Source organism: Phyllobates terribilis, unplaced genomic scaffold, assembly GCF_046119375.1.
Source record: "Phyllobates terribilis strain yellow unplaced genomic scaffold, ASM4611937v1 Scaffold_8__6_contigs__length_399053987, whole genome shotgun sequence".
NCBI classification, from domain to species: domain Eukaryota; kingdom Metazoa; phylum Chordata; class Amphibia; order Anura; family Dendrobatidae; genus Phyllobates; species Phyllobates terribilis.
In genome coordinates this window covers 394,154,880-394,181,008 of record NW_027362768.1, presented here as the reverse complement: position 1 = coordinate 394,181,008, position 26,129 = coordinate 394,154,880, and the positions used below count along the sequence as shown (strand labels likewise).

The 26,129-nt window shown below is 47.6% G+C and overlaps 1 protein-coding gene across 1 annotated transcript in view; it reads left to right on the top strand.

Moving 5' to 3' along the window:
* Positions 1-26,129, top strand: part of IARS1 (isoleucyl-tRNA synthetase 1) — a 233,697-nt gene that overhangs the window by 153,075 nt on the left and 54,493 nt on the right. The window contains exons 12-13 of the mRNA XM_073645216.1: positions 709-800; positions 869-967. Of these exons, the coding sequence (XP_073501317.1) occupies positions 709-800; positions 869-967 (191 nt within the window). The remainder of the gene's footprint in view (positions 1-708; positions 801-868; positions 968-26,129) is intronic.

Here is a 26,129-nt window from a genome sequence, read left to right as displayed (position 1 = left end):
CCTCTGGTTTCTCTGGTTTCCTCTGGGTTCTCTGGTTTCCTCTGGTTCTCTGGTTTCCTCTGGGTTCTCTGGTTTCCTCTGGGTTCTCTGGTTTCCTCTGGGTTCTCTGGTTTCCTCTGGGTTCTCTGGTTTCCTCTGGGTTCTCTGGTTTCCTCTGGGTTCTCTGGTTTCCTCTGGGTTCTCTGGTTTCCTCCGGGTTCTCTGGTTTCCTCCGGGTTCTCTGGTTTCCTCTGGGTTCTCTGGTTTCCTCTGGGTTCTCTGGGGTTCTCTGGTTTCCTCTGGGTTCTCTGGTTTCCTCTGGGTTCTCTGGTTTCCTCTGGGTTCTCTGGTTTCCTCTGGGTTCTCTGGTTTCCTCTGGGTTCTCTGGTTTCCTCTGGGTTCTCTGGTTTCCTCTGGTTTCCTCTGGGTTCTCTGGTTTCCTCTGGGTTCTCTGGTTTCCTCTGGTTTTCTCTGGTTTCCTCTGGTTTCCTCCGCGTTCTCTGGTTTCCTCCGCGTTCTCTGGTTTCCTCCGCGTTCTCTGGTTTCCTCCCACACTCCAAAGACTGATAGGAAATGTATATTGTGAGCCCCGATGGGGACAGTGCCCATAACGTCTGTGAAGCGCTGGGGAATTAATGGCGCTATATATGGGAGTAAATGAAATGTTGGTGGCTCCTGTGACTGTAGCGCTGTCATGTCCTCTGCTGACCTCGTACGTTTCTGCCCCAGGATGCGGACAGGAACATCATAAAGCTGCTGAAGGAGCGCGGCCGGCTGGTGCACAGCAGCACCTACAAGCACAGCTACCCCTTCTGCTGGAGGTAAGTGACGCGCAGCCCAGCAGTCTCCTCCGCGCAGCCACGTACAGTAACCACTGCTGTCCCCCAAGGTCCGACACCCCCCTGATCTACAAGGCCGTCCCCAGCTGGTTCGTCAGAGTGGAGCACATGGTGGAGCGGCTGCTGCAGAACAACAGTCAGTGTTACTGGTAAGCAGGATGGCGGGTGGGGGTGGCGGACGTGGCAGACGCATCAGTGGCAGCAGACATGGCGGGGGGGCGGCGGACGTGACAGATGCAGAGGTGGCAGCAGACATGGGGAGGGCGGCGGACGTGGCAGATGCAGCGGTGGCAGCAGACATGGGGAGGGCGGCGGACGTGGCAGACGCATTGCTGGCATCAGACATGGGGAGGGCGGCGGACGTGGCAGACGCATCGCTGGCAGCAGACATGGGGAGGGCGGCGGACATGGCAGATGCAGCGGTGGCAGCAGACATGGGGAGGGCGGCGGACGTGGCAGACGCATCGCTGGCAGCAGACATGGGGAGGGGGTGCGGATGTGACAGACGCATCGCTGGCAGCAGACATGGGGAGGGCGGCGGACGTGGCAGACGCATCGCTGGCAGCAGACATGGGGAGGGCGGCGGACGTGGCAGACGCATCGCTGGCAGCAGACATGGGGAGGGCGGCGGACGTGGCAGACGCATCGCTGGCATCAGACATGGGGAGGGCGGCGGATGTGGCAGACGCATCGCTGGCAGCAGACATGGGGAGGGCGGCGGACGTGGCAGACGCATCGCTGGCAGCAGACATGGGGAGGGCGGCGGACGTGGCAGACGCATCGCTGGCATCAGACATGGGGAGGGCGGCGGATGTGGCAGACGCATCGCTGGCAGCAGACATGGGGAGGGCGGCGGACGTGGCAGACGCATCGATGGCATCAGACATGGGGAGGGCGGCGGATGTGGCAGACGCATCGCTGGCAGCAGACATGGGGAGTGCGGCGGACGTGACAGACGCATCGCTGGCAGCAGACATGGGGAGGGCGGCGGACGTGGTGTAAGTGGGAAGGGATAAACCTAACCAACATCAAAACACAAGAAACAAATCACTATAAATCCAGAGTGTACAGAATCCAACACTGCTCTGTATAGTGGGGAGGAGGCTCCATTGTAGTGATTACTTTGCTCTGTATAGTGGGGAGGAGGCTCCATTGTAGTGATTACTTTGCTCTGTATAGTGAGGAGGAGGCACCATTGTAGTGATTACTTTGCTCTGTATAGTGAGGAGGAGGCGCCATTGTAGTGATTACTTTGCACTGTATAGTGGGGAGGAGGCTCCATTGTAGTGATTACTTTGCACTGTATAGTGGGGAGGAGGCTCCATTGTAGTGATTACTTTGCTCTGTATAGTGAGGAGGAGGCGCCATTGTAGTGATTACTTTGCTCTGTATAGTGAGGAGGAGGCTCCATTGTAGTGATTACTTTGCTCTGTATAGTGAGGAGGAGGCTCCATTGTAGTGATTACTTTGCTCTGTATAGTGAGGAGGAGGCACCATTGTAGTGATTACTTTGCTCTGTATAGTGAGGAGGAGGCGCCATTGTAGTGATTACTTTGCACTGTATAGTGGGGAGGAGGCTCCATTGTAGTGATTACTTTGCTCTGTATAGTGGGGAGGAGGCTCCATTGTAGTGATTACTTTGCTCTGTATAGTGAGGAGGAGGCGCCATTGTAGTGATTACTTTGCTCTGTATAGTGAGGAGGAGGCTCCATTGTAGTGATTACTTTGCTCTGTATAGTGAGGAGGAGGCTCCATTGTAGTGATTACTTTGCTCTGTATAGTGGGGAGGAGACGCCATTGTAGTGATTACTTTGCGCTGTATAGTGGGGAGGAGGCTCCATTGTAGTGATTACTTTGCACTGTATAGTGGGGAGGAGGCTCCATTGTAGTGATTACTTTGCTCTGTATAGTGGGGAGGAGGCTCCATTGTAGTGATTACTTTGCGCTGTATAGTGAGGAGGAGGCTCCATTGTAGTGATTACTTTGCGCTGTATAGTGGGGAGGAGGCTCCATTGTAGTGATTACTTTGCACTGTATAGTGGGGAGGAGGCTCCATTGTAGTGATTACTTTGCACTGTATAGTGAGGAGGAGGCTCCATTGTAGTGATTACTTTGCACTGTATAGTGAGGAGGAGGCTCCATTGTAGTGATTACTTTGCACTGTATAGTGGGGAGGAGGCACCATTGTAGTGATTACTTTGCACTGTATAGTGGGGAGGAGGCTCCATTGTAGTGATTACTTTGCGCTGTATAGTGGGGAGGAGGCTCCATTGTAGTGATTACTTTGCACTGTATAGTGGGGAGGAGGCTCCATTGTAGTGATTACTTTGCACTGTATAGTGGGGAGGAGGCTCCATTGTAGTGATTACTTTGTGCTGTATAGTGGGGAGGAGGCTCCATTGTAGTGATTACTTTGCTCTGTATAGTGGGGAGGAGGCTCCATTGTAGTGATTACTTTGCACTGTATAGTGGGGAGGAGGCTCCATTGTAGTGATTACTTTGCACTGTATAGTGGGGAGGAGGCACCATTGTAGTGATTACTTTGCGCTGTATAGTGGGGAGGAGGCGCCATTGTAGTGATTACTTTGCGCTGTATAGTGGGGAGGAGGCGCCATTGTAGTGATTACTTTGCACTGTATAGTGGGGAGGAGGCTCCATTGTAGTGATTACTTTGCGCTGTATAGTGGGGAGGAGGCTCCATTGTAGTGATTACTTTGCACTGTATAGTAGGGAGGAGGCTCCATTGTAGTGATTACTTTGCACTGTATAGTGGGGAGGAGGCTCCATTGTAGTGATTACTTTGCACTGTATAGTGGGGAGGAGGCTCCATTGTAGTGATTACTTTGCTCTGTATAGTGGGGAGGAGGCTCCATTGTAGTGATTACTTTGCTCTGTATAGTGGGGAGGAGGCTCCATTGTAGTGATTACTTTGCGCTGTATAGTGGGGAGGAGGCTCCATTGTAGTGATTACTTTGCTCTGTATAGTGGGGAGGAGGCTCCATTGTAGTGATTACTTTGCACTGTATAGTGGGGAGGAGGCTCCATTGTAGTGATTACTTTGCGCTGTATAGTGGGGAGGAGGCTCCATTGTAGTGATTACTTTGCGCTGTATAGTGGAGAGGAGGCTCCATTGTAGTGATTACTTTGCGCTGTATAGTGGGGAGGAGGCTCCATTGTAGTGATTACTTTGCGCTGTATAGTGGGGAGGAGGCGCCATTGTAGTGATTACTTTGCGCTGTATAGTGGGGAGGAGGCGCCATTGTAGTGATTACTTTGCTCTGTATAGTGGGGAGGAGGCGCCATTGTAGTGATTACTTTGCACTGTATAGTGAGGAGGAGGCTCCATTGTGTGATTACTTTGCTCTGTAAAGTGGGGAGGAGGCGCCATTGTAGTGATTACTTTGCGCTGTATAGTGGGGAGGAGGCTCCATTGTAGTGATTACTTTGCGCTGTATAGTGGGGAGGAGGCTCCATTGTACTGATTACTTTGCACTGTATAGTGGGGAGGAGGCTCCATTGTAGTGATTACTTTGCACTGTATAGTGGGGAGGAGGCGCCATTGTAGTGATTACTTTGCACTGTATAGTGAGGAGGAGGCTCCATTGTGTGATTACTTTGCTCTGTATAGTGGGGAGGAGGCGCCATTGTAGTGATTACTTTGCGCTGTATAGTGGGGAGGAGGCTCCATTGTAGTGATTACTTTGCGCTGTATAGTGGGGAGGAGGCTCCATTGTAGTGATTACTTTGCACTGTATATAGTGGGGAGGAGGCACCATTGTAGTGATTACTTTGCGCTGTATAGTGAGGAGGAGGCTCCATTGTAGTGATTACTTTGCGCTGTATAGTGGGGAGGAGGCTCCATTGTAGTGATTACTTTGCTCTGTATAGTGGGGAGGAGGCTCCATTGTAGTGATTACTTTGCTCTGTATAGTGGGGAGGAGGCGCCATTGTAGTGATTACTTTGCTCTGTATAGTGGGGAGGAGGCTCCATTGTAGTGATTACTTTGCTCTGTATAGTGGGGAGGAGGCGCCATTGTAGTGATTACTTTGCTCTGTATAGTGGGGAGGAGGCTCCATTGTAGTGATTACTTTGCTCTGTATAGTGGGGAGGAGGCTCCATTGTAGTGATTACTTTGCGCTGTATAGTGGGGAGGAGGCTCCATTGTAGTGATTACTTTGCTCTGTATAGTGGGGAGGAGGCTCCATTGTAGTGATTACTTTGCACTGTATAGTGGGGAGGAGGCTCCATTGTAGTGATTACTTTGCACTGTATAGTGGGGAGGAGGCTCCATTGTAGTGATTACTTTGCGCTGTATAGTGGGGAGGAGGCTCCATTGTAGTGATTACTTTGCTCTGTATAGTGGGGAGGAGGCTCCATTGTAGTGATTACTTTGCTCTGTATAGTGGGGAGGAGGCTCCATTGTAGTGATTACTTTGCACTGTATAGTGGGGAGGAGGCGCCATTGTAGTGATTACTTTGCTCTGTATAGTGGGGAGGAGGCTCCATTGTAGTGATTACTTTGCACTGTATAGTGGGGAGGAGGCTCCATTGTAGTGATTACTTTGCACTGTATAGTGGGGAGGAGGCGCCATTGTAGTGATTACTTTGCTCTGTATAGTGGTGAGGAGGCGCCATTGTAGTGATTACTTTGCGCTGTATAGTGGGGAGGAGGCTCCATTGTAGTGATTACTTTGCTCTGTATAGTGGGGAGGAGGCTCCATTGTAGTGATTACTTTGCTCTGTATAGTGGGGAGGAGGCTCCATTGTAGTGATTACTTTGCTCTGTATAGTGGTGAGGAGGCGCCATTGTAGTGATTACTTTGCTCTGTATAGTGGTGAGGAGGCTCCATTGTAGTGATTACTTTGCTCTGTATAGTGAGGAGGAGGCGCCATTGTAGTGATTACTTTGCACTGTATAGTGAGGAGGAGGCGCCATTGTAGTGATTACTTTGCGCTGTATAGTGGGGAGGAGGCTCCATTGTAGTGATTACTTTGCTCTGTATAGTGAGGAGGAGGCGCCATTGTAGTGATTACTTTGCGCTGTATAGTGAGGAGGAGGCGCCATTGTAGTGATTACTTTGCACTGTATAGTGGGGAGGAGGCTCCATTGTAGTGATTACTTTGCACTGTATAGTGGGGAGGAGGCACCATTGTAGTGATTACTTTGCGCTGTATAGTGGGGAGGAGGCTCCATTGTAGTGATTACTTTGCTCTGTATAGTGGGGAGGAGGCTCCATTGTAGTGATTACTTTGCGCTGTATAGTGGGGAGGAGGCTCCATTGTAGTGATTACTTTGCGCTGTATAGTGAGGAGGAGGCGCCATTGTAGTGATTACTTTGCGCTGTATAGTGGGGAGGAGGCACCATTGTAGTGATTACTTTGCTCTGTATAGTGAGGAGGAGGCGCCATTGTAGTGATTACTTTGCCCTGTATAGTGAGGAGGAGGCGCCATTGTAGTGATTACTTTGCACTGTATAGTGGGGAGGAGGCTCCATTGTAGTGATTACTTTGCACTGTATAGTGGGGAGGAGGCACCATTGTAGTGATTACTTTGCGCTGTATAGTGGGGAGGAGGCTCCATTGTAGTGATTACTTTGCTCTGTATAGTGGGGAGGAGGCTCCATTGTAGTGATTACTTTGCGCTGTATAGTGGGGAGGAGGCTCCATTGTAGTGATTACTTTGCGCTGTATAGTGAGGAGGAGGCGCCATTGTAGTGATTACTTTGCGCTGTATAGTGGGGAGGAGGCACCATTGTAGTGATTACTTTGCTCTGTATAGTGGGGAGGAGGCTCCATTGTAGTGATTACTTTGCTCTGTATAGTGGGGAGGAGGCTCCATTGTAGTGATTACTTTGCGCTGTATAGTGGGGAGGAGGCTCCATTGTAGTGATTACTTTGCACTGTATAGTGGGGAGGAGGCTCCATTGTAGTGATTACTTTGCGCTGTATAGTGGGGAGGAGGCTCCATTGTAGTGATTACTTTGCGCTGTATAGTGAGTAGGAGGCTCCATTGTAGTGATTACTTTGCGCTGTATACTGAGGAGGAGGCTCCATTGTAGTGATTACTTTGCACTGTATAGTGGGGAGGAGGCACCATTGTAGTGATTACTTTGCACTGTATAGTGGGGAGGAGGCTCCATTGTAGTGATTACTTTGCGCTGTATAGTGAGGAGGAGGCTCCATTGTAGTGATTACTTTGCTCTGTATAGTGAGGAGGAGGCTCCATTGTACTGATTACTTTGCGCTGTATAGTGGGGAGGAGGCTCCATTGTAGTGATTACTTTGCGCTGTATAGTGGGGAGGAGGCTCCATTGTAGTGATTACTTTGCGCTGTATAGTGAGGAGGAGGCTCCATTGTAGTGATTACTTTGCGCTGTATAGTGGGGAGGAGGCTCCATTGTAGTGATTACTTTGCTCTGTATAGTGAGGAGGAGGCTCCATTGTAGTGATTACTTTGCTCTGTATAGTGAGGAGGAGGCTCCATTGTAGTGATTACTTTTCACTGTATAGTGAGGAGGAGGCTCCATTGTAGTGATTACTTTGCGCTGTATAGTGGGGAGGAGGCTCCATTGTAGTGATTACTTTGCTCTGTATAGTGAGGAGGAGGCTCCATTGTAGTGATTACTTTGCTCTGTATAGTGGGGAGGAGGCTCCATTGTAGTGATTACTTTGCGCTGTATAGTGAGGAGGAGGCTCCATTGTAGTGATTACTTTACGCTGTGTAGTGAGGAGGAGGCTCCATTGTAGTGATTACTTTGCTCTGTATAGTGAGGAGGAGGCGCCATTGTAGTGATTACTTTGCGCTGTATAGTGAGGAGGAGGCTCCATTGTAGTGATTACTTTGCGCTGTATAGTGGGGAGGAGGCACCATTGTAGTGATTACTTTGCGCTGTATAGTGGGGAGGAGGCTCCATTGTAGTGATTACTTTGCTCTGTATAGTGGGGAGGAGGCTCCATTGTAGTGATTACTTTGCGCTGTATAGTGAGGAGGAGGCTCCATTGTAGTGATTACTTTGCTCTGTATAGTGGGGAGGAGGCACCATTGTAGTGATTACTTTGCACTGTATAGTGAGGAGGAGGCTCCATTGTAGTGATTACTTTGCTCTGTATAGTGGGGAGGAGGCTCCATTGTAGTGATTACTTTGCGCTGTATAGTGGGGAGGAGGCTCCATTGTAGTGATTACTTTGCGCTGTATAGTGGGGAGGAGGCTCCATTGTAGTGATTACTTTGCGCTGTATAGTGAGGAGGAGGCTCCATTGTAGTGATTACTTTGCGCTGTATAGTGGGGAGGAGGCGCCATTGTAGTGATTACTTTGCTCTGTATAGTGAGGAGGAGGCTCCATTGTAGTGATTACTTTGCACTGTATAGTGGGGAGGAGGCGCCATTGTAGTGATTACTTTGCACTGTATAGTGAGGAGGAGGCTCCATTGTAGTGATTACTTTGCGCTGTATAGTCGGGAGGAGACGCCATTGTAGTGATTACTTTGCGCTGTATAGTGAGGAGGAGGCTCCATTGTAGTGATTACTTTGCTCTGTATAGTGAGGAGGAGGCTCCATTGTAGTGATTACTTTGCACTGTATAGTGGGGAGGAGGCTCCATTGTAGTGATTACTTTTCTCTGTATAGTGGGGAGGAGGCTCCATTGTAGTGATTACTTTGCACTGTATAGTGGGGAGGAGGCTCCATTGTAGTGATTACTTTGCACTGTATAGTGGGGAGGAGGCTCCATTGTAGTGATTACTTTGCGCTGTATAGTGGGGAGGAGGCTCCATTGTAGTGATTACTTTGCTCTGTATAGTGGGGAGGAGGCTCCATTGTAGTGATTACTTTGCGCTGTATAGTGGGGAGGAGGCTCCATTGTAGTGATTACTTTGCTCTGTATAGTGGGGAGGAGGCACCATTGTAGTGATTACTTTGCTCTGTATAGTGGGGAGGAGGCTCCATTGTAGTGATTACTTTGCACTGTATAGTGGGGAGGAGGCTCCATTGTAGTGATTACTTTGCTCTGTATAGTGGGGAGGAGGCTCCATTGTAGTGATTACTTTGCGCTGTATAGTGGGGAGGAGGCGCCATTGTAGTGATTACTTTGCTCTGTATAGTGGGGAGGAGGCGCCATTGTAGTGATTACTTTGCTCTGTATAGTGGGGAGGAGGCGCCATTGTAGTGATTACTTTGCTCTGTATAGTGAGGAGGAGGCTCCATTGTAGTGATTACTTTGCTCTGTATAGTGAGGAGGAGGCTCCATTGTAGTGATTACTTTGCTCTGTATAGTGGGGAGGAGGCTCCATTGTAGTGATTACTTTGCTCTGTATAGTGGGGAGGAGGCTCCATTGTAGTGATTACTTTGCTCTGTATAGTGAGGAGGAGGCTCCATTGTAGTGATTACTTTGCACTGTATAGTGGGGAGGAGGCTCCATTGTAGTGATTACTTTGCGCTGTATAGTGAGGAGGAGGCTCCATTGTAGTGATTACTTTGCGCTGTATAGTGAGGAGGAGGCGCCATTGTAGTGATTACTTTGCGCTGTATAGTGAGGAGGAGGCTCCATTGTAGTGATTACTTTGCGCTGTATAGTGGGGAGGAGGCGCCATTGTAGTGATTACTTTGCAATGTATAGTGGGGAGGAGGCTCCATTGTAGTGATTACTTTGCACTGTATAGTGAGGAGGAGGCACCATTGTAGTGATTACTTTGCACTGTATAGTGAGGAGGAGGCTCCATTGTAGTGATTACTTTGCACTGTATAGTGGGGAGGAGGCGCCATTGTAGTGATTACTTTGCACTGTATAGTGGGGAGTAGGCACCATTGTAGTGATTACTTTGCTCTGTATAGTGAGGAGGAGGCGCCATTGTAGTGATTACTTTGCACTGTATAGTGAGGAGGAGGCGCCATTGTAGTGATTACTTTGCACTGTATAGTGAGGAGGAGGCTCCATTGTAGTGATTACTTTGCACTGTATAGTGGGGAGGAGGCTCCATTGTAGTGATTACTTTGCTCTGTATAGTGAGGAGGAGGCTCCATTGTAGTGATTACTTTGCTCTGTATAGTGGGGAGGAGGCTCCATTGTAGTGATTACTTTGCGCTGTATAGTGAGGAGGAGGCTCCATTGTAGTGATTACTTTGCGCTGTGTAGTGAGGAGGAGGCTCCATTGTAGTGATTACTTTGCTCTGTATAGTGAGGAGGAGGCGCCATTGTAGTGATTACTTTGCGCTGTATAGTGAGGAGGAGGCTCCATTGTAGTGATTACTTTGCGCTGTATAGTGGGGAGGAGGCACCATTGTAGTGATTACTTTGCGCTGTATAGTGAGGAGGAGGCTCCATTGTAGTGATTACTTTGCTCTGTATAGTTGGGAGGAGGCTCCATTGTAGTGATTACTTTGCGCTGTATAGTGGGGAGGAGGCTCCATTGTAGTGATTACTTTGCGCTGTATAGTGGGGAGGAGGCTCCATTGTAGTGATTACTTTGCGCTGTATAGTGAGGAGGAGGCTCCATTGTAGTGATTACTTTGCGCTGTATAGTGGGGAGGAGGCGCCATTGTAGTGATTACTTTGCTCTGTATAGTGAGGAGGAGGCTCCATTGTAGTGATTACTTTGCACTGTATAGTGGGGAGGAGGCGCCATTGTAGTGATTACTTTGCACTGTATAGTGAGGAGGAGGCTCCATTGTAGTGATTACTTTGCACTGTATAGTGAGGAGGAGGCTCCATTGTAGTGATTACTTTGCGCTGTATAGTGGGGAGGAGACGCCATTGTAGTGATTACTTTGCGCTGTATAGTGAGGAGGAGGCTCCATTGTAGTGATTACTTTGCTCTGTATAGTGAGGAGGAGGCTCCATTGTAGTGATTACTTTGCACTGTATAGTGGGGAGGAGGCTCCATTGTAGTGATTACTTTGCTCTGTATAGTGGGGAGGAGGCTCCATTGTAGTGATTACTTTGCACTGTATAGTGGGGAGGAGGCTCCATTGTAGTGATTACTTTGCACTGTATAGTGGGGAGGAGGCTCCATTGTAGTGATTACTTTGCGCTGTATAGTGGGGAGGAGGCTCCATTGTAGTGATTACTTTGCTCTGTATAGTGGGGAGGAGGCTCCATTGTAGTGATTACTTTGCGCTGTATAGTGGGGAGGAGGCTCCATTGTAGTGATTACTTTGCTCTGTATAGTGGGGAGGAGGCACCATTGTAGTGATTACTTTGCTCTGTATAGTGGGGAGGAGGCTCCATTGTAGTGATTACTTTGCACTGTATAGTGGGGAGGAGGCTCCATTGTAGTGATTACTTTGCTCTGTATAGTGGGGAGGAGGCTCCATTGTAGTGATTACTTTGCTCTGTATAGTGGGGAGGAGGCGCCATTGTAGTGATTACTTTGCTCTGTATAGTGGGGAGGAGGCGCCATTGTAGTGATTACTTTGCTCTGTATAGTGGGGAGGAGGCGCCATTGTAGTGATTACTTTGCTCTGTATAGTGAGGAGGAGGCTCCATTGTAGTGATTACTTTGCTCTGTATAGTGAGGAGGAGGCTCCATTGTAGTGATTACTTTGCTCTGTATAGTGGGGAGGAGGCTCCATTGTAGTGATTACTTTGCTCTGTATAGTGGGGAGGAGGCTCCATTGTAGTGATTACTTTGCTCTGTATAGTGAGGAGGAGGCTCCATTGTAGTGATTACTTTGCACTGTATAGTGGGGAGGAGGCTCCATTGTAGTGATTACTTTGCGCTGTATAGTGAGGAGGAGGCTCCATTGTAGTGATTACTTTGCGCTGTATAGTGAGGAGGAGGCGCCATTGTAGTGATTACTTTGCGCTGTATAGTGAGGAGGAGGCTCCATTGTAGTGATTACTTTGCGCTGTATAGTGGGGAGGAGGCGCCATTGTAGTGATTACTTTGCACTGTATAGTGGGGAGGAGGCTCCATTGTAGTGATTACTTTGCACTGTATAGTGAGGAGGAGGCACCATTGTAGTGATTACTTTGCACTGTATAGTGAGGAGGAGGCTCCATTGTAGTGATTACTTTGCACTGTATAGTGGGGAGGAGGCGCCATTGTAGTGATTACTTTGCACTGTATAGTGGGGAGTAGGCACCATTGTAGTGATTACTTTGCTCTGTATAGTGAGGAGGAGGCGCCATTGTAGTGATTACTTTGCACTGTATAGTGAGGAGGAGGCGCCATTGTAGTGATTACTTTGCACTGTATAGTGAGGAGGAGGCTCCATTGTAGTGATTACTTTGCACTGTATAGTGGGGAGGAGGCTCCATTGTAGTGATTACTTTGCACTGTATAGTGGGGAGGAGGCTCCATTGTAGTGATTACTTTGCACTGTATAGTGGGGAGGAGGCTCCATTGTAGTGATTACTTTGCTCTGTATAGTGAGGAGGAGGCTCCATTGTAGTGATTACTTTGAACTGTATAGTGGGGAGGAGGCTCCATTGTAGTGATTACTTTGCTCTGTATAGTGAGGAGGAGGCTCCATTGTAGTGATTACTTTGCGCTGTATAGTGGGGAGGAGGCTCCATTGTAGTGATTACTTTGCTCTGTATAGTGAGGAGGAGGCGCCATTGTAGTGATTACTTTGCACTGTATAGTGAGGAGGAGGCGCCATTGTAGTGATTACTTTGCACTGTATAGTGGGGAGGAGGCTCCATTGTAGTGATTACTTTGCGCTGTATAGTGAGGAGGAGGCGCCATTGTAGTGATTACTTTGCTCTGTATAGTGGGGAGGAGGCTCCATTGTAGTGATTACTTTGCTCTGTATAGTGGGGAGGAGGCTCCATTGTAGTGATTACTTTGCTCTGTATAGTGAGGAGGAGGCTCCATTGTAGTGATTACTTTGCGCTGTATAGTGAGGAGGAGGCACCATTGTAGTGATTACTTTGCTCTGTATAGTGGGGAGGAGGCTCCATTGTAGAGATTACTTTGCACTGTATAGTGAGGAGGAGGCTCCATTGTAGTGATTACTTTGCTCTGTATAGTGGGGAGGAGGCGCCATTGTAGTGATTACTTTGCTCTGTATAGTGAGGAGGAGGCTCCATTGTAGTGATTACTTTGCGCTGTATAGTGGGGAGGAGGCTCCATTGTAGTGATTACTTTGCGCTGTATAGTGGGGAGGAGGCTCCATTGTAGTGATTACTTTGCACTGTATAGTGGGGAGGAGGCACCATTGTAGTGATTACTTTGCTCTGTATAGTGGGGAGGAGGCACCATTGTAGTGATTACTTTGCACTGTATAGTGGGGAGGAGGCTCCATTGTAGTGATTACTTTGCTCTGTATAGTGGGGAGGAGGCTCCATTGTAGTGATTACTTTGCGCTGTATAGTGGGGAGGAGGCTCCATTGTAGTGATTACTTTGCACTGTATAGTGGGGAGGAGGCTCCATTGTAGTGATTACTTTGCACTGTATAGTGGGGAGTAGGCTCCATTGTAGTGATTACTTTGCACTGTATAGTGAGGAGGAGGCGCCATTGTAGTAATTACTTTGCACTGTATAGTGGGGAGGAGGCTCCATTGTAGTGATTACTTTGCTCTGTATAGTGAGGAGGAGGCTCCATTGTAGTGATTACTTTGCACTGTAAAGTGGGGAGGAGGCTCCATTGTAGTGATTACTTTGCACTGTATAGTGAGGAGGAGGCGCCATTGTAGTGATTACTTTGCAGTGTATAGTGGGGAGGAGGCTCCATTGTAGTGATTACTTTGCACTGTATAGTGGGGAGGAGGCTCCATTGTAGTGATTACTTTGCACTGTATAGTGAGGAGGAGGCGCCATTGTAGTGATTACTTTGCACTGTATAGTGGGGAGGAGGCTCCATTGTAGTGATTACTTTGCTCTGTATAGTGGGGAGGAGGCTCCATTGTAGTGATTACTTTGCACTGTATAGTGGGGAGGAGTCTCCATTGTAGTGATTACTTTGCGCCGTATAGTGATGAGGAGGCCACATTGTAGTGATTACTTTGCACTGTATAGTGAGGAGGAGGCGCCATTGTAGTGATTACTTTGCGCTGTATAGTGAGGAGGAGGCTCCATTGTAGTGATTACTTTGCGCTGTGTAGTGAGGAGGAGGCTCCATTGTAGTGATTACTTTGCGCTGTATAGTGGGGAGGAGGCTCCATTGTAGTGATTACTTTGCACTGTATAGTGAGGAGGAGGCTCCATTGTAGTGATTACTTTGCTCTGTATAGTGAGGAGGAGGCTCCATTGTAGTGATTACTTTGCACTGTATAGTGAGGAGGAGGCTCCATTGTAGTGATTACTTTGCTCTGTATAGTGAGGAGGAGGCTCCATTGTAGTGATTACTTTGCACTGTATAGTGGGGAGGAGGCGCCATTGTAGTGATTACTTTGCGCTGTATAGTGAGGAGGAGGCTCCATTGTAGTGATTACTTTGCTCTGTATAGTGAGGAGGAGGCTCCATTGTAGTGATTACTTTGCACTGTATAGTGGGGAGGAGGCTCCATTGTAGTGATTACTTTGCTCTGTATAGTGAGGAGGAGGCTCCATTGTAGTGATTACTTTGCTCTGTATAGTGAGGAGGAGGCTCCATTGTAGTGATTACTTTGCACTGTATAGTGGGGAGGAGGCGCCATTGTAGTGATTACTTTGCGCTGTATAGTGGGGAGGAGGCTCCATTGTAGTGATTACTTTGCGCTGTATAGTTGGGAGGAGGCTCCATTGTAGTGATTACTTTGCACTGTATAGTGGGGAGGAGGCTCCATTGTAGTGATTACTTTGCGCTGTATAGTGGGGAGGAGGCTCCATTGTAGTGATTACTTTGCGCTGTATAGTGGGGAGGAGGCACCATTGTAGTGATTACTTTGCGCTGTATAGTGAGGAGGAGGCGCCATTGTAGTGATTACTTTGCGCTGTATAGTGGGGAGGAGGCTCCATTGTAGTGATTACTTTGCTCTGTATAGTGGGGAGGAGGCTCCATTGTAGTGATTACTTTGCACTGTATAGTGGGGAGGAGGCTCCATTGTAGTGATTACTTTGCACTGTATAGTGGGGAGGAGGCTCCATTGTAGTGATTACTTTGCTCTGTATAGTGGGGAGGAGGCTCCATTGTAGTGATTACTTTGCACTGTATAGTGGGGAGGAGGCTCCATTGTAGTGATTACTTTGCTCTGTATAGTGAGGAGGAGGCTCCATTGTAGTGATTACTTTGCTCTGTATAGTGGGGAGGAGGCTCCATTGTAGTGATTACTTTGCTCTGTATAGTGGGGAGGAGGCTCCATTGTAGTGATTACTTTGCTCTGTATTGTGGGGAGGAGGCTCCATTGTAGTGATTACTTTGCACTGTATAGTGGGGAGGAGGCTCCATTGTAGTGATTACTTTGCGCTGTATAGTGGGGAGGAGGCTCCATTGTAGTGATTACTTTGCGCTGTATAGTGGGGAGGAGGCTCCATTGTAGTGATTACTTTGCGCTGTATAGTGGGGAGGAGGCTCCATTGTAGTGATTACTTTGCGCTGTATAGTGGGGAGGAGGCTCCATTGTAGTTACTTTGCGCTGTATAGTGGGGAGGAGGCTCCATTGTAGTGATTACTTTGCACTGTATAGTGGGGAGGAGGCTCCATTGTAGTGATTACTTTGCTCTGTATAGTGTGGAGGAGGCTCCATTGTAGTGATTACTTTGCACTGTATAGTGGGGAGGAGGCTCCATTGTAGTGATTACTTTGCGCTGTATAGTGGGGAGGAGGCTCCATTGTAGTGATTACTTTGCGCTGTATAGTGGGGAGGAGGCGCCATTGTAGTGATTACTTTGCTCTGTATAGTGGGGAGGAGGCTCTGTATAGTGGGGAGGAGGCTCCATTGTAGTGATTACTTTGCTCTGTATAGTGGGGAGGAGGCTCCATTGTAGTGATTACTTTGCACTGTATAGTGAGGAGTAGGCTCCATTGTAGTGATTACTTTGCTCTGTATAGTGGGGAGGAGGCTCCATTGTAGTGATTACTTTGCTCTGTATAGTGAGGAGGAGGCTCCATTGTAGTGATTACTTTGCGCTGTATAGCGAGGAGGAGGCTCCATTGTAGTGATTACTTTGCACTGTATAGTGGGGAGGAGGCTCCATTGTAGTGATTACTTTGCTCTGTATAGTGGGGAGGAGGCTCCATTGTAGTGATTACTTTGCTCTGTATAGTGGGGAGGAGGCTCCATTGTAGTGATTACTTTGCGCTGTATAGTGGGGAGGAGGCTCCATTGTAGTGATTACTTTGCTCTGTATAGTGAGGAGGAGGCTCCATTGTAGTGATTACTTTTCACTGTATAGTGAGGAGGAGGCTCCATTGTAGTGATTACTTTGCGCTGTATAGTGGGGAGGAGGCTCCATTGTAGTTTTTAGTTTGCTCTGTATAGTGAGGAGGAGGCTCCATTGTAGTGATTACTTTGCTCTGTATAGTGAGGAGGAGGCTCCATTGTAGTGATTACTTTGCTCTGTATAGTGAGGAGGAGGCTCCATTGTAGTGATTACTTTGCGCTGTATAGTGGGGAGGAGGCTCCATTGTAGTGATTACTTTGCTCTGTATAGTGGGGAGGAGGCTCCATTGTAGTGATTACTTTGCGCTGTATAGTGGGGAGGAGGCTCCATTGTAGTGATTACTTTGCTCTGTATAGTGGGGAGGAGGCTCCATTGTAGTGATTACTTTGCTCTGTATAGTGGGGAGGAGGCACCATTGTAGTGATTACTTTGCACTGTATAGTGGGGAGGAGGCTCCATTGTAGTGATTACTTTGCACTGTATAGTGAGGAGGAGGCTCCATTGTAGTGATTACTTTGCACTGTATAGTGGGGAGGAGGCACCATTGTAGTGATTACTTTGCACTGTATAGTGGGGAGGAGGCTCCATTGTAGTGATTACTTTGCTCTGTATAGTGGGGAGGAGGCACCATTGTAGTGATTACTTTGCACTGTATAGTGGGGAGGAGGCTCCATTGTAGTGATTACTTTGCGCTGTATAGTGGGGAGGAGGCTCCATTGTAGTGATTACTTTGCTCTGTATAGTGGGGAGGAGGCTCCATTGTAGTGATTACTTTGCGCTGTATAGTGGGGAGGAGGCTCCATTGTAGTGATTACTTTGCGCTGTATAGTGGGGAGGAGGCTCCATTGTAGTGATTACTTTGCTCTGTATAGTGAGGAGGAGGCTCCATTGTAGTGATTACTTTGCTCTGTATAGTGAGGAGGAGGCTCCATTGTAGTGATTACTTTGCTCTGTATAGTGAGGAGGAGGCTCCATTGTAGTGATTACTTTGCTCTGTATAGTGGGGAGGAGGCTCCATTGTAGTGATTACTTTGCTCTGTATAGTGGGGAGGAGGCTCCATTGTAGTGATTAGTTTGCTCTGTATAGTGAGGAGGAGGCTCCATTGTAGTGATTACTTTGCTCTGTATAGTGAGGAGGAGGCTCCATTGTAGTGATTACTTTGCTCTGTATAGTGAGGAGGAGGCTCCATTGTAGTGATTACTTTGCTCTGTATAGTGGGGAGGAGGCTCCATTGTAGTGATTAGTTTGCTCTGTATAGTGAGGAGGAGGCTCCATTGTAGTGATTAGTTTGCTGTGTATAGTGAGGAGGAGGCTCCATTGTAGTGATTACTTTGCACTGTATAGTGAGGAGGAGGCTCCATTGTAGTGATTACTTTGCTCTGTGTAGTGAGGAGGAGGCTCCATTGTAGTGATTACTTTGCTCTGTATAGTGAGGAGGAGGCTCCATTGTAGTGATTACTTTGCACTGTATAGTGGGGAGGAGGCTCCATTGTAGTGATTACTTTGCACTGTATAGTGGGGAGGAGGCTCCATTGTAGTGATTACTTTGCGCTGTATAGTGGGGAGGAGGCTCAATTGTAGTGATTACTTTGCACTGTATAGTGGGGAGGAGGCTCCATTGTAGTGACTACTTTGCACTGTATAGTGGGGAGGAGGCTCCATTGTAGTGATTACTTTGCACTGTATAGTGAGGAGGAGGCTCCATTGTAGTGATTACTTTGCTCTGTATAGTGGGGAGGAGGCTCCATTGTAGTGATTACTTTGCACTGTATAGTAGGGAGGAGGCTCCATTGTAGTGATTACTTTGCACTGTATAGTGAGGAGGCGCCATTGTAGTGATTACTTTGCACTGTATAGTGGGGAGGAGTCTCCATTGTAGTGATTACTTTGCACTGTATAGTGAGGAGGAGGCTCCATTGTAGTGATTACTTTGCACTGTATAGTGGGGAGGAGTCTCCATTGTAGTGATTACTTTGCACTGTATAGTGGGGAGGAGGCACCATTGTAGTGATTACTTTGCTCTGTATAGTGGGGAGGAGGCTCCATTGTAGTGATTACTTTGCGCTGTATAGTGGGGAGGAGGCTCCATTGTAGTGATTACTTTGCACTGTATAGTGGGGAGGAGGCTCCATTGTAGTGATTACTTTGCTCTGTATAGTGGGGAGGAGGCTCCATTGCAGTGATTACTTTGCACTGTATAGTGGGGAGGAGGCTCCATTGTAGTGATTACTTTGCACTGTATAGTGGGGAGGAGGCTCCATTGTAGTGATTACTTTGCACTGTATAGTGGGGAGGAGGCTCCATTGTAGTGATTACTTTGCACTGTATAGTGGGGAGGAGGCTCCATTGTAGTGATTACTTTGCTCTGTATAGTGGGGAGGAGGCTCCATTGTAGTGATTACTTTGCTCTGTATAGTGAGGAGGAGGCACCATTGTAGTGATTACTTTGCTCTGTATAGTGGGGAGGAGGCTCCATTGTAGTGATTACTTTGCGCTGTATAGTGGGGAGGAGGCTCCATTGTAGTGATTACTTTGCTCTGTATAGTGAGGAGGAGGCTCCATTGTAGTGATTACTTTGCGCTGTATAGTGGGGAGGAGGCTCCATTGTAGTGATTACTTTGCTCTGTATAGTGGGGAGGAGGCTCCATTGTAGTGATTACTTTGCTCTGTATAGTGAGGAGGAGGCACCATTGTAGTGATTACTTTGCTCTGTATAGTGGGGAGGAGCCTCCATTGTAGTGATTACTTTGCTCTGTATAGTGAGGAGGAGGCTCAATTGTAGTGATTACTTTGCTCTGTATAGTGAGGAGGAGGCACCATTGTAGTGATTACTTTGCTCTGTATAGTGGGGAGGAGGCTCCATTGTAGTGATTACTTTGCTCTGTATAGTGAGGAGGAGGCACCATTGTAGTGATTACTTTGCTCTGTATAGTGGGGAGGAGCCTCCATTGTAGTGATTACTTTGCTCTGTATAGTGAGGAGGAGGCTCAATTGTAGTGATTACTTTGCTCTGTATAGTGAGGAGGAGGCACCATTGTAGTGATTACTTTGCTCTGTATAGTGGGGAGGAGGCACCATTGTAGTGATTACTTTGCTCTGTATAGTGAGGAGGAGGCTCCATTGTAGTGATTACTTTGCTCTGTATAGTGGGGAGGAGGCTCCATTGTAGTGATTACTTTGCGCTGTATAGTGGGGAGGAGGCTCCATTGTAGTGATTACTTTGCGCTGTATAGTGGGGAGGAGGCTCCATTGTAGTGATTACTTTGCTCTGTATAGTGAGGAGGAGGCTCCATTGTAGTGATTACTTTGCGCTGTATAGTGAGGAGGAGGCTCCATTGTAGTGATTACTTTGCTCTGTATAGTGGGGAGGAGGCTCCATTGTAGTGATTACTTTGCGCTGTATAGTGGGGAGGAGGCTCCATTGTAGTGATTACTTTGCGCTGTACAGTGGGGAGGAGGCTCCATTGTAGTGATTACTTTGCACTGTATAGTGGGGAGTAGGCTCCATTGTAGTGATTACTTTGCACTGTATAGTGAGGAGGAGGCTCCATTGTAGTGATTACTTTGCTCTGTATAGTGAGGAGGAGGCTCCATTGTAGTGATTACTTTGCACTGTATAGTGAGGAGGAGGCTCCATTGTAGTGATTACTTTGCGCTGTATAGTGGGGAGGAGGCTCCATTGTAGTGATTACTTTGCACTGTATAGTGGGGAGGAGGCTCCATTGTAGTGATTACTTTGCGCTGTATAGTGGGGAGGAGGCTCCATTGTAGTGATTACTTTGCGCTGTATAGTGAGGAGGAGGCTCCATTGTAGTGATTACTTTGCACTGTATAGTGGGGAGGAGGCTCCATTGTAGTGATTACTTTGCACTGTATAGTGGGGAGGAGGCTCCATTGTAGTGATTACTTTGCGCTGTATAGTGGGGAGGAGGCTCCATTGTAGTGATTACTTTGCACTGTATAGTGAGGAGGAGGCTCCATTGTAGTGATTACTTTGCGCTGTATAGTGGGGAGGAGGCTCCATTGTAGTGATTACTTTGCGCTGTATAGTGAGGAGGAGGCTCCATTGTAGTGATTACTTTGCGCTGTATAGTGGGGAGGAGGCTCCATTGTAGTGATTACTTTGCGCTGTATAGTGGGGAGGAGGCTCCATTGTAGTGATTACTTTGCACTGTATAGTGAGGAGGAGGCTCCATTGTAGTGATTACTTTGCGCTGTATAGTGGGGAGGAGGCTCCATTGTAGTGATTACTTTGCGCTGTATAGTGGGGAGGAGGCGCCATTGTAGTGATTACTTTGCGCTGTATAGTGGGGAGGAGGCGCCATTGTAGTGATTACTTTGCGCTGTATAGTGGGGAGGAGGCGCCATTGTAGTGATTACTTTGCGCTGTATAGTGGGGAGGAGGCGCCATTGTAGTGATTACTTTGCGCTGTATAGTGGGGAGGAGGATCCATTGTAGTGATTACTTTGCACTGTATAGTGAGGAGGAGGCACCATTGTAGTGATTACTTTGCTCTGTATAGTGAGGAGGAGGCTCCATTGTAGTGATTACTTTGCTCTGTATAGTGAGGAGGAGGCTCCATTGTAGTGATTACTTTGCTCTGTATAGTGGGGAGGAGGCTCCATTGTAGTGATTACTTTGCACTGTATAGTGGGGAGGAGGCTCCATTGTAGTGATTACTTTGCGCTGTATAGTGAGGAGGAGGCTCCATTGTAGTGATTACTTTGCACTGTATAGTGAGGAGGAGGCTCCATTGTAGTGATTACTTTGCTCTGTATAGTGAGGAGGAGGCTCCATTGTAGTGATTACTTTGCTCTGTATAGTGGGGAGGAGGCTCCATTGTAGTGATTACTTTGCACTGTATAGTGGGGAGGAGGCGCCATTGTAGTGATTACTTTGCGCTGTATAGTGGGGAGGAGGCTCCATTGTAGTGATTACTTTGCTCTGTATAGTGGGGAGGAGGCGCCATTGTAGTGATTACTTTGCGCTGTATAGTGAGGAGGAGGCTCCATTGTAGTGATTACTTTGCTCTGTATAGTGAGGAGGAGGCTCCATTGTAGTGATTACTTTGCACTGTACAGTGGGGAGGAGGCGCCATTGTAGTGATTACTTTGCTCTGTATAGTGGGGAGGAGGCTCCATTGTAGTGATTACTTTGCACTGTATAGTGGGGAGGAGGCGCCATTGTAGTGATTACTTTGCGCTGTATAGTGGGGAGGAGGCTCCATTGTAGTGATTACTTTGCGCTGTATAGTGGGGAGGAGGCACCATTGTAGTGATTACTTTGCTCTGTATAGTGAGGAGGAGGCGCCATTGTAGTGATTACTTTGCTCTGTATAGTGGGGAGGAGGCTCCATTGTAGTGATTACTTTGCACTGTATAGTGGGGAGGAGGCACCATTGTAGTGATTACTTTGCGCTGTATAGTGGGGAGGAGGCTCCATTGTAGTGATTACTTTGCACTGTATAGTGAGGAGGAGGCTCCATTGTAGTGATTACTTTGCTCTGTATAGTGGGGAGGAGGCTCCATTGTAGTGATTACTTTGCACTGTATAGTGGGGAGGAGGCGCCATTGTAGTGATTACTTTGCGCTGTATAGTGGGGAGGAGGCTCCATTGTAGTGATTACTTTGCACTGTATAGTGAGGAGGAGGCACCATTGTAGTGATTACTTTGCGCTGTATAGTGGGGAGGAGGCTCCATTGTAGTGATTACTTTGCTCTGTATAGTGAGGAGGAGGCTCCATTGTAGTGATTACTTTGCTCTGTATAGTGAGGAGGAGGCGCCATTGTAGTGATTACTTTGCTCTGTATAGTGAGGAAGAGGCTCCATTGTAGTGATTACTTTGCACTGTATAGTGGGGAGGAGGCTCCATTGTAGTGATTACTTTGCACTGTATAGTGGGGAGGAGGCGCCATTGTAGTGATTACTTTGCGCTGTATAGTGGGGAGGAGGCTCCATTGTAGTGATTACTTTGCGCTGTATAGTGGGGAGGAGGCTCCATTGTAGTGATTACTTTGCGCTGTATAGTGAGGAGGAGGCGCCATTGTAGTGATTACTTTGCTCTGTATAGTGGGGAGGAGGCTCCATTGTAGTGATTACTTTGCGCTGTATAGTGGGGAGAAGGCTCCATTGTAGTGATTACTTTGCTCTGTATAGTGAGGAGGAGGCTCCATTGTAGTGATTACTTTGCTCTGTATAGTGAGGAGGAGGCTCCATTGTAGTGATTACTTTGCACTGTATAGTGAGGAGGAGGCTCCATTGTAGTGATTACTTTGCACTGTATAGTGGGGAGGAGTCTCCATTGTAGTGATTACTTTGCACTGTATAGTGGGGAGGAGGCTCCATTGTAGTGATTACTTTGCACTGTATAGTGGGGAGGAGGCTCCATTGTAGTGATTACTTTGCTCTGTATAGTGAGGAGGAGGCTCCATTGTAGTGATTACTTTGCGCTGTATAGTGGGGAGGAGGCTCCATTGTAGTGATTACTTTGCGCTGTATAGTGGGGAGGAGGCTCCATTGTAGTGATTACTTTGCGCTGTATAGTGAGGAGGAGGCTCCATTGTAGTGATTACTTTGCTCTGTATAGTGGGGAGGAGGCTCCATTGTAGTGATTACTTTGCGCTGTATAGTGGGGAGGAGGCTCCATTGTAGTGATTACTTTGCGCTGTATAGTGGGGAGGAGGCGCCATTGTAGTGATTACTTTGCGCTGTATAGTGGGGAGGAGGCTCCATTGTAGTGATTACTTTGCACTGTATAGTGGGGAGGAGGCTCCATTGTAGTGATTACTTTGCTCCGTATAGTGGGGAGGAGGCTCCATTGTAGTGATTACTTTGCTCTGTATAGTGGGGAGGAGGCTCCATTGTAGTGATTACTTTGCGCTGTATAGTGGGGAGGAGGCGCCATTGTAGTGATTACTTTGCACTGTATAGTGAGGAGGAGGCTCCATTGTAGTGATTACTTTGCTCTGTATAGTGGGGAGGAGGCTCCATTGTAGTGATTACTTTGCACTGTATAGTGAGGAGGAGGCTCCATTGTAGTGATTACTTTGCTCTGTATAGTGGGGAGGAGGCTCCATTGTAGTGATTACTTTGCACTGTATAGTGGGGAGGAGGCTCCATTGTAGTGATTACTTTGCTCCGTATAGTGGGGAGGAGGCACCATTGTAGTGATTACTTTGCACTGTATAGTGGGGAGGAGGCTCCATTGTAGTGATTACTTTGCTCTGTATAGTGGGGAGGAGGCTCCATTGTAGTGATTACTTTGCGCTGTATAGTGGGGAGGAGGCGCCATTGTAGTGATTACTTTGCACTGTATAGTGAGGAGGAGGCTCCATTGTAGTGATTACTTTGCTCTGTATAGTGGGGAGGAGGCTCCATTGTAGTGATTACTTTGCACTGTATAGTGGGGAGGAGGCTCCATTGTAGTGATTACTTTGCACTGTATAGTGGGGAGGAGGCACCATTGTAGTGATTACTTTGCTCTGTATAGTGGGGAGGAGGCTCCATTGTAGTGATTACTTTGCGCTGTATAGTGGGGAGGAGGCTCCATTGTAGTGATTACTTTGCTCTGTATAGTGAGGAGGAGGCTCCATTGTAGTGATTACTTTTCACTGTATAGTGAGGAGGAGGCTCCATTGTAGTGATTACTTTGCGCTGTATAGTGGGGAGGAGGCTCCATTGTAGTTTTTAGTTTGCTCTGTATAGTGAGGAGGAGGCTCCATTGTAGTGATTACTTTGCTCTGTATAGTGAGGAGGAGGCTCCATTGTAGTGATTACTTTGCTCTGTATAGTGAGGAGGAGGCTCCATTGTAGTGATTACTTTGCGCTGTATAGTGGGGAGGAGGCTCCATTGTAGTGATTACTTTGCTCTGTATAGTGGGGAGGAGGCTCCATTGTAGTGATTACTTTGCGCTGTATAGTGGGGAGGAGGCTCCATTGTAGTGATTACTTTGCTCTGTATAGTGGGGAGGAGGCTCCATTGTAGTGATTACTTTGCTCTGTATAGTGGGGAGGAGGCACCATTGTAGTGATTACTTTGCACTGTATAGTGGGGAGGAGGCTCCATTGTAGTGATTACTTTGCACTGTATAGTGAGGAGGAGGCTCCATTGTAGTGATTACTTTGCACTGTATAGTGGGGAGGAGGCACCATTGTAGTGATTACTTTGCACTGTATAGTGGGGAGGAGGCTCCATTGTAGTGATTACTTTGCTCTGTATAGTGGGGAGGAGGCACCATTGTAGTGATTACTTTGCACTGTATAGTGGGGAGGAGGCTCCATTGTAGTGATTACTTTGCGCTGTATAGTGGGGAGGAGGCTCCATTGTAGTGATTACTTTGCTCTGTATAGTGGGGAGGAGGCTCCATTGTAGTGATTACTTTGCGCTGTATAGTGGGGAGGAGGCTCCATTGTAGTGATTACTTTGCGCTGTATAGTGGGGAGGAGGCTCCATTGTAGTGATTACTTTGCTCTGTATAGTGAGGAGGAGGCTCCATTGTAGTGATTACTTTGCTCTGTATAGTGAGGAGGAGGCTCCATTGTAGTGATTACTTTGCTCTGTATAGTGAGGAGGAGGCTCCATTGTAGTGATTACTTTGCTCTGTATAGTGGGGAGGAGGCTCCATTGTAGTGATTACTTTGCTCTGTATAGTGGGGAGGAGGCTCCATTGTAGTGATTAGTTTGCTCTGTATAGTGAGGAGGAGGCTCCATTGTAGTGATTACTTTGCTCTGTATAGTGAGGAGGAGGCTCCATTGTAGTGATTACTTTGCTCTGTATAGTGAGGAGGAGGCTCCATTGTAGTGATTACTTTGCTCTGTATAGTGGGGAGGAGGCTCCATTGTAGTGATTAGTTTGCTCTGTATAGTGAGGAGGAGGCTCCATTGTAGTGATTAGTTTGCTCTGTATAGTGAGGAGGAGGCTCCATTGTAGTGATTACTTTGCACTGTATAGTGAGGAGGAGGCTCCATTGTAGTGATTACTTTGCTCTGTGTAGTGAGGAGGAGGCTCCATTGTAGTGATTACTTTGCTCTGTATAGTGAGGAGGAGGCTCCATTGTAGTGATTACTTTGCACTGTATAGTGGGGAGGAGGCTCCATTGTAGTGATTACTTTGCACTGTATAGTGGGGAGGAGGCTCCATTGTAGTGATTACTTTGCGCTGTATAGTGGGGAGGAGGCTCAATTGTAGTGATTACTTTGCACTGTATAGTGGGGAGGAGGCTCCATTGTAGTGACTACTTTGCACTGTATAGTGGGGAGGAGGCTCCATTGTAGTGATTACTTTGCACTGTATAGTGAGGAGGAGGCTCCATTGTAGTGATTACTTTGCTCTGTATAGTGGGGAGGAGGCTCCATTGTAGTGATTACTTTGCACTGTATAGTAGGGAGGAGGCTCCATTGTAGTGATTACTTTGCACTGTATAGTGAGGAGGCGCCATTGTAGTGATTACTTTGCACTGTATAGTGGGGAGGAGTCTCCATTGTAGTGATTACTTTGCACTGTATAGTGAGGAGGAGGCTCCATTGTAGTGATTACTTTGCACTGTATAGTGGGGAGGAGTCTCCATTGTAGTGATTACTTTGCACTGTATAGTGGGGAGGAGGCACCATTGTAGTGATTACTTTGCTCTGTATAGTGGGGAGGAGGCTCCATTGTAGTGATTACTTTGCGCTGTATAGTGGGGAGGAGGCTCCATTGTAGTGATTACTTTGCACTGTATAGTGGGGAGGAGGCTCCATTGTAGTGATTACTTTGCTCTGTATAGTGGGGAGGAGGCTCCATTGCAGTGATTACTTTGCACTGTATAGTGGGGAGGAGGCTCCATTGTAGTGATTACTTTGCACTGTATAGTGGGGAGGAGGCTCCATTGTAGTGATTACTTTGCACTGTATAGTGGGGAGGAGGCTCCATTGTAGTGATTACTTTGCACTGTATAGTGGGGAGGAGGCTCCATTGTAGTGATTACTTTGCTCTGTATAGTGGGGAGGAGGCTCCATTGTAGTGATTACTTTGCTCTGTATAGTGAGGAGGAGGCACCATTGTAGTGATTACTTTGCTCTGTA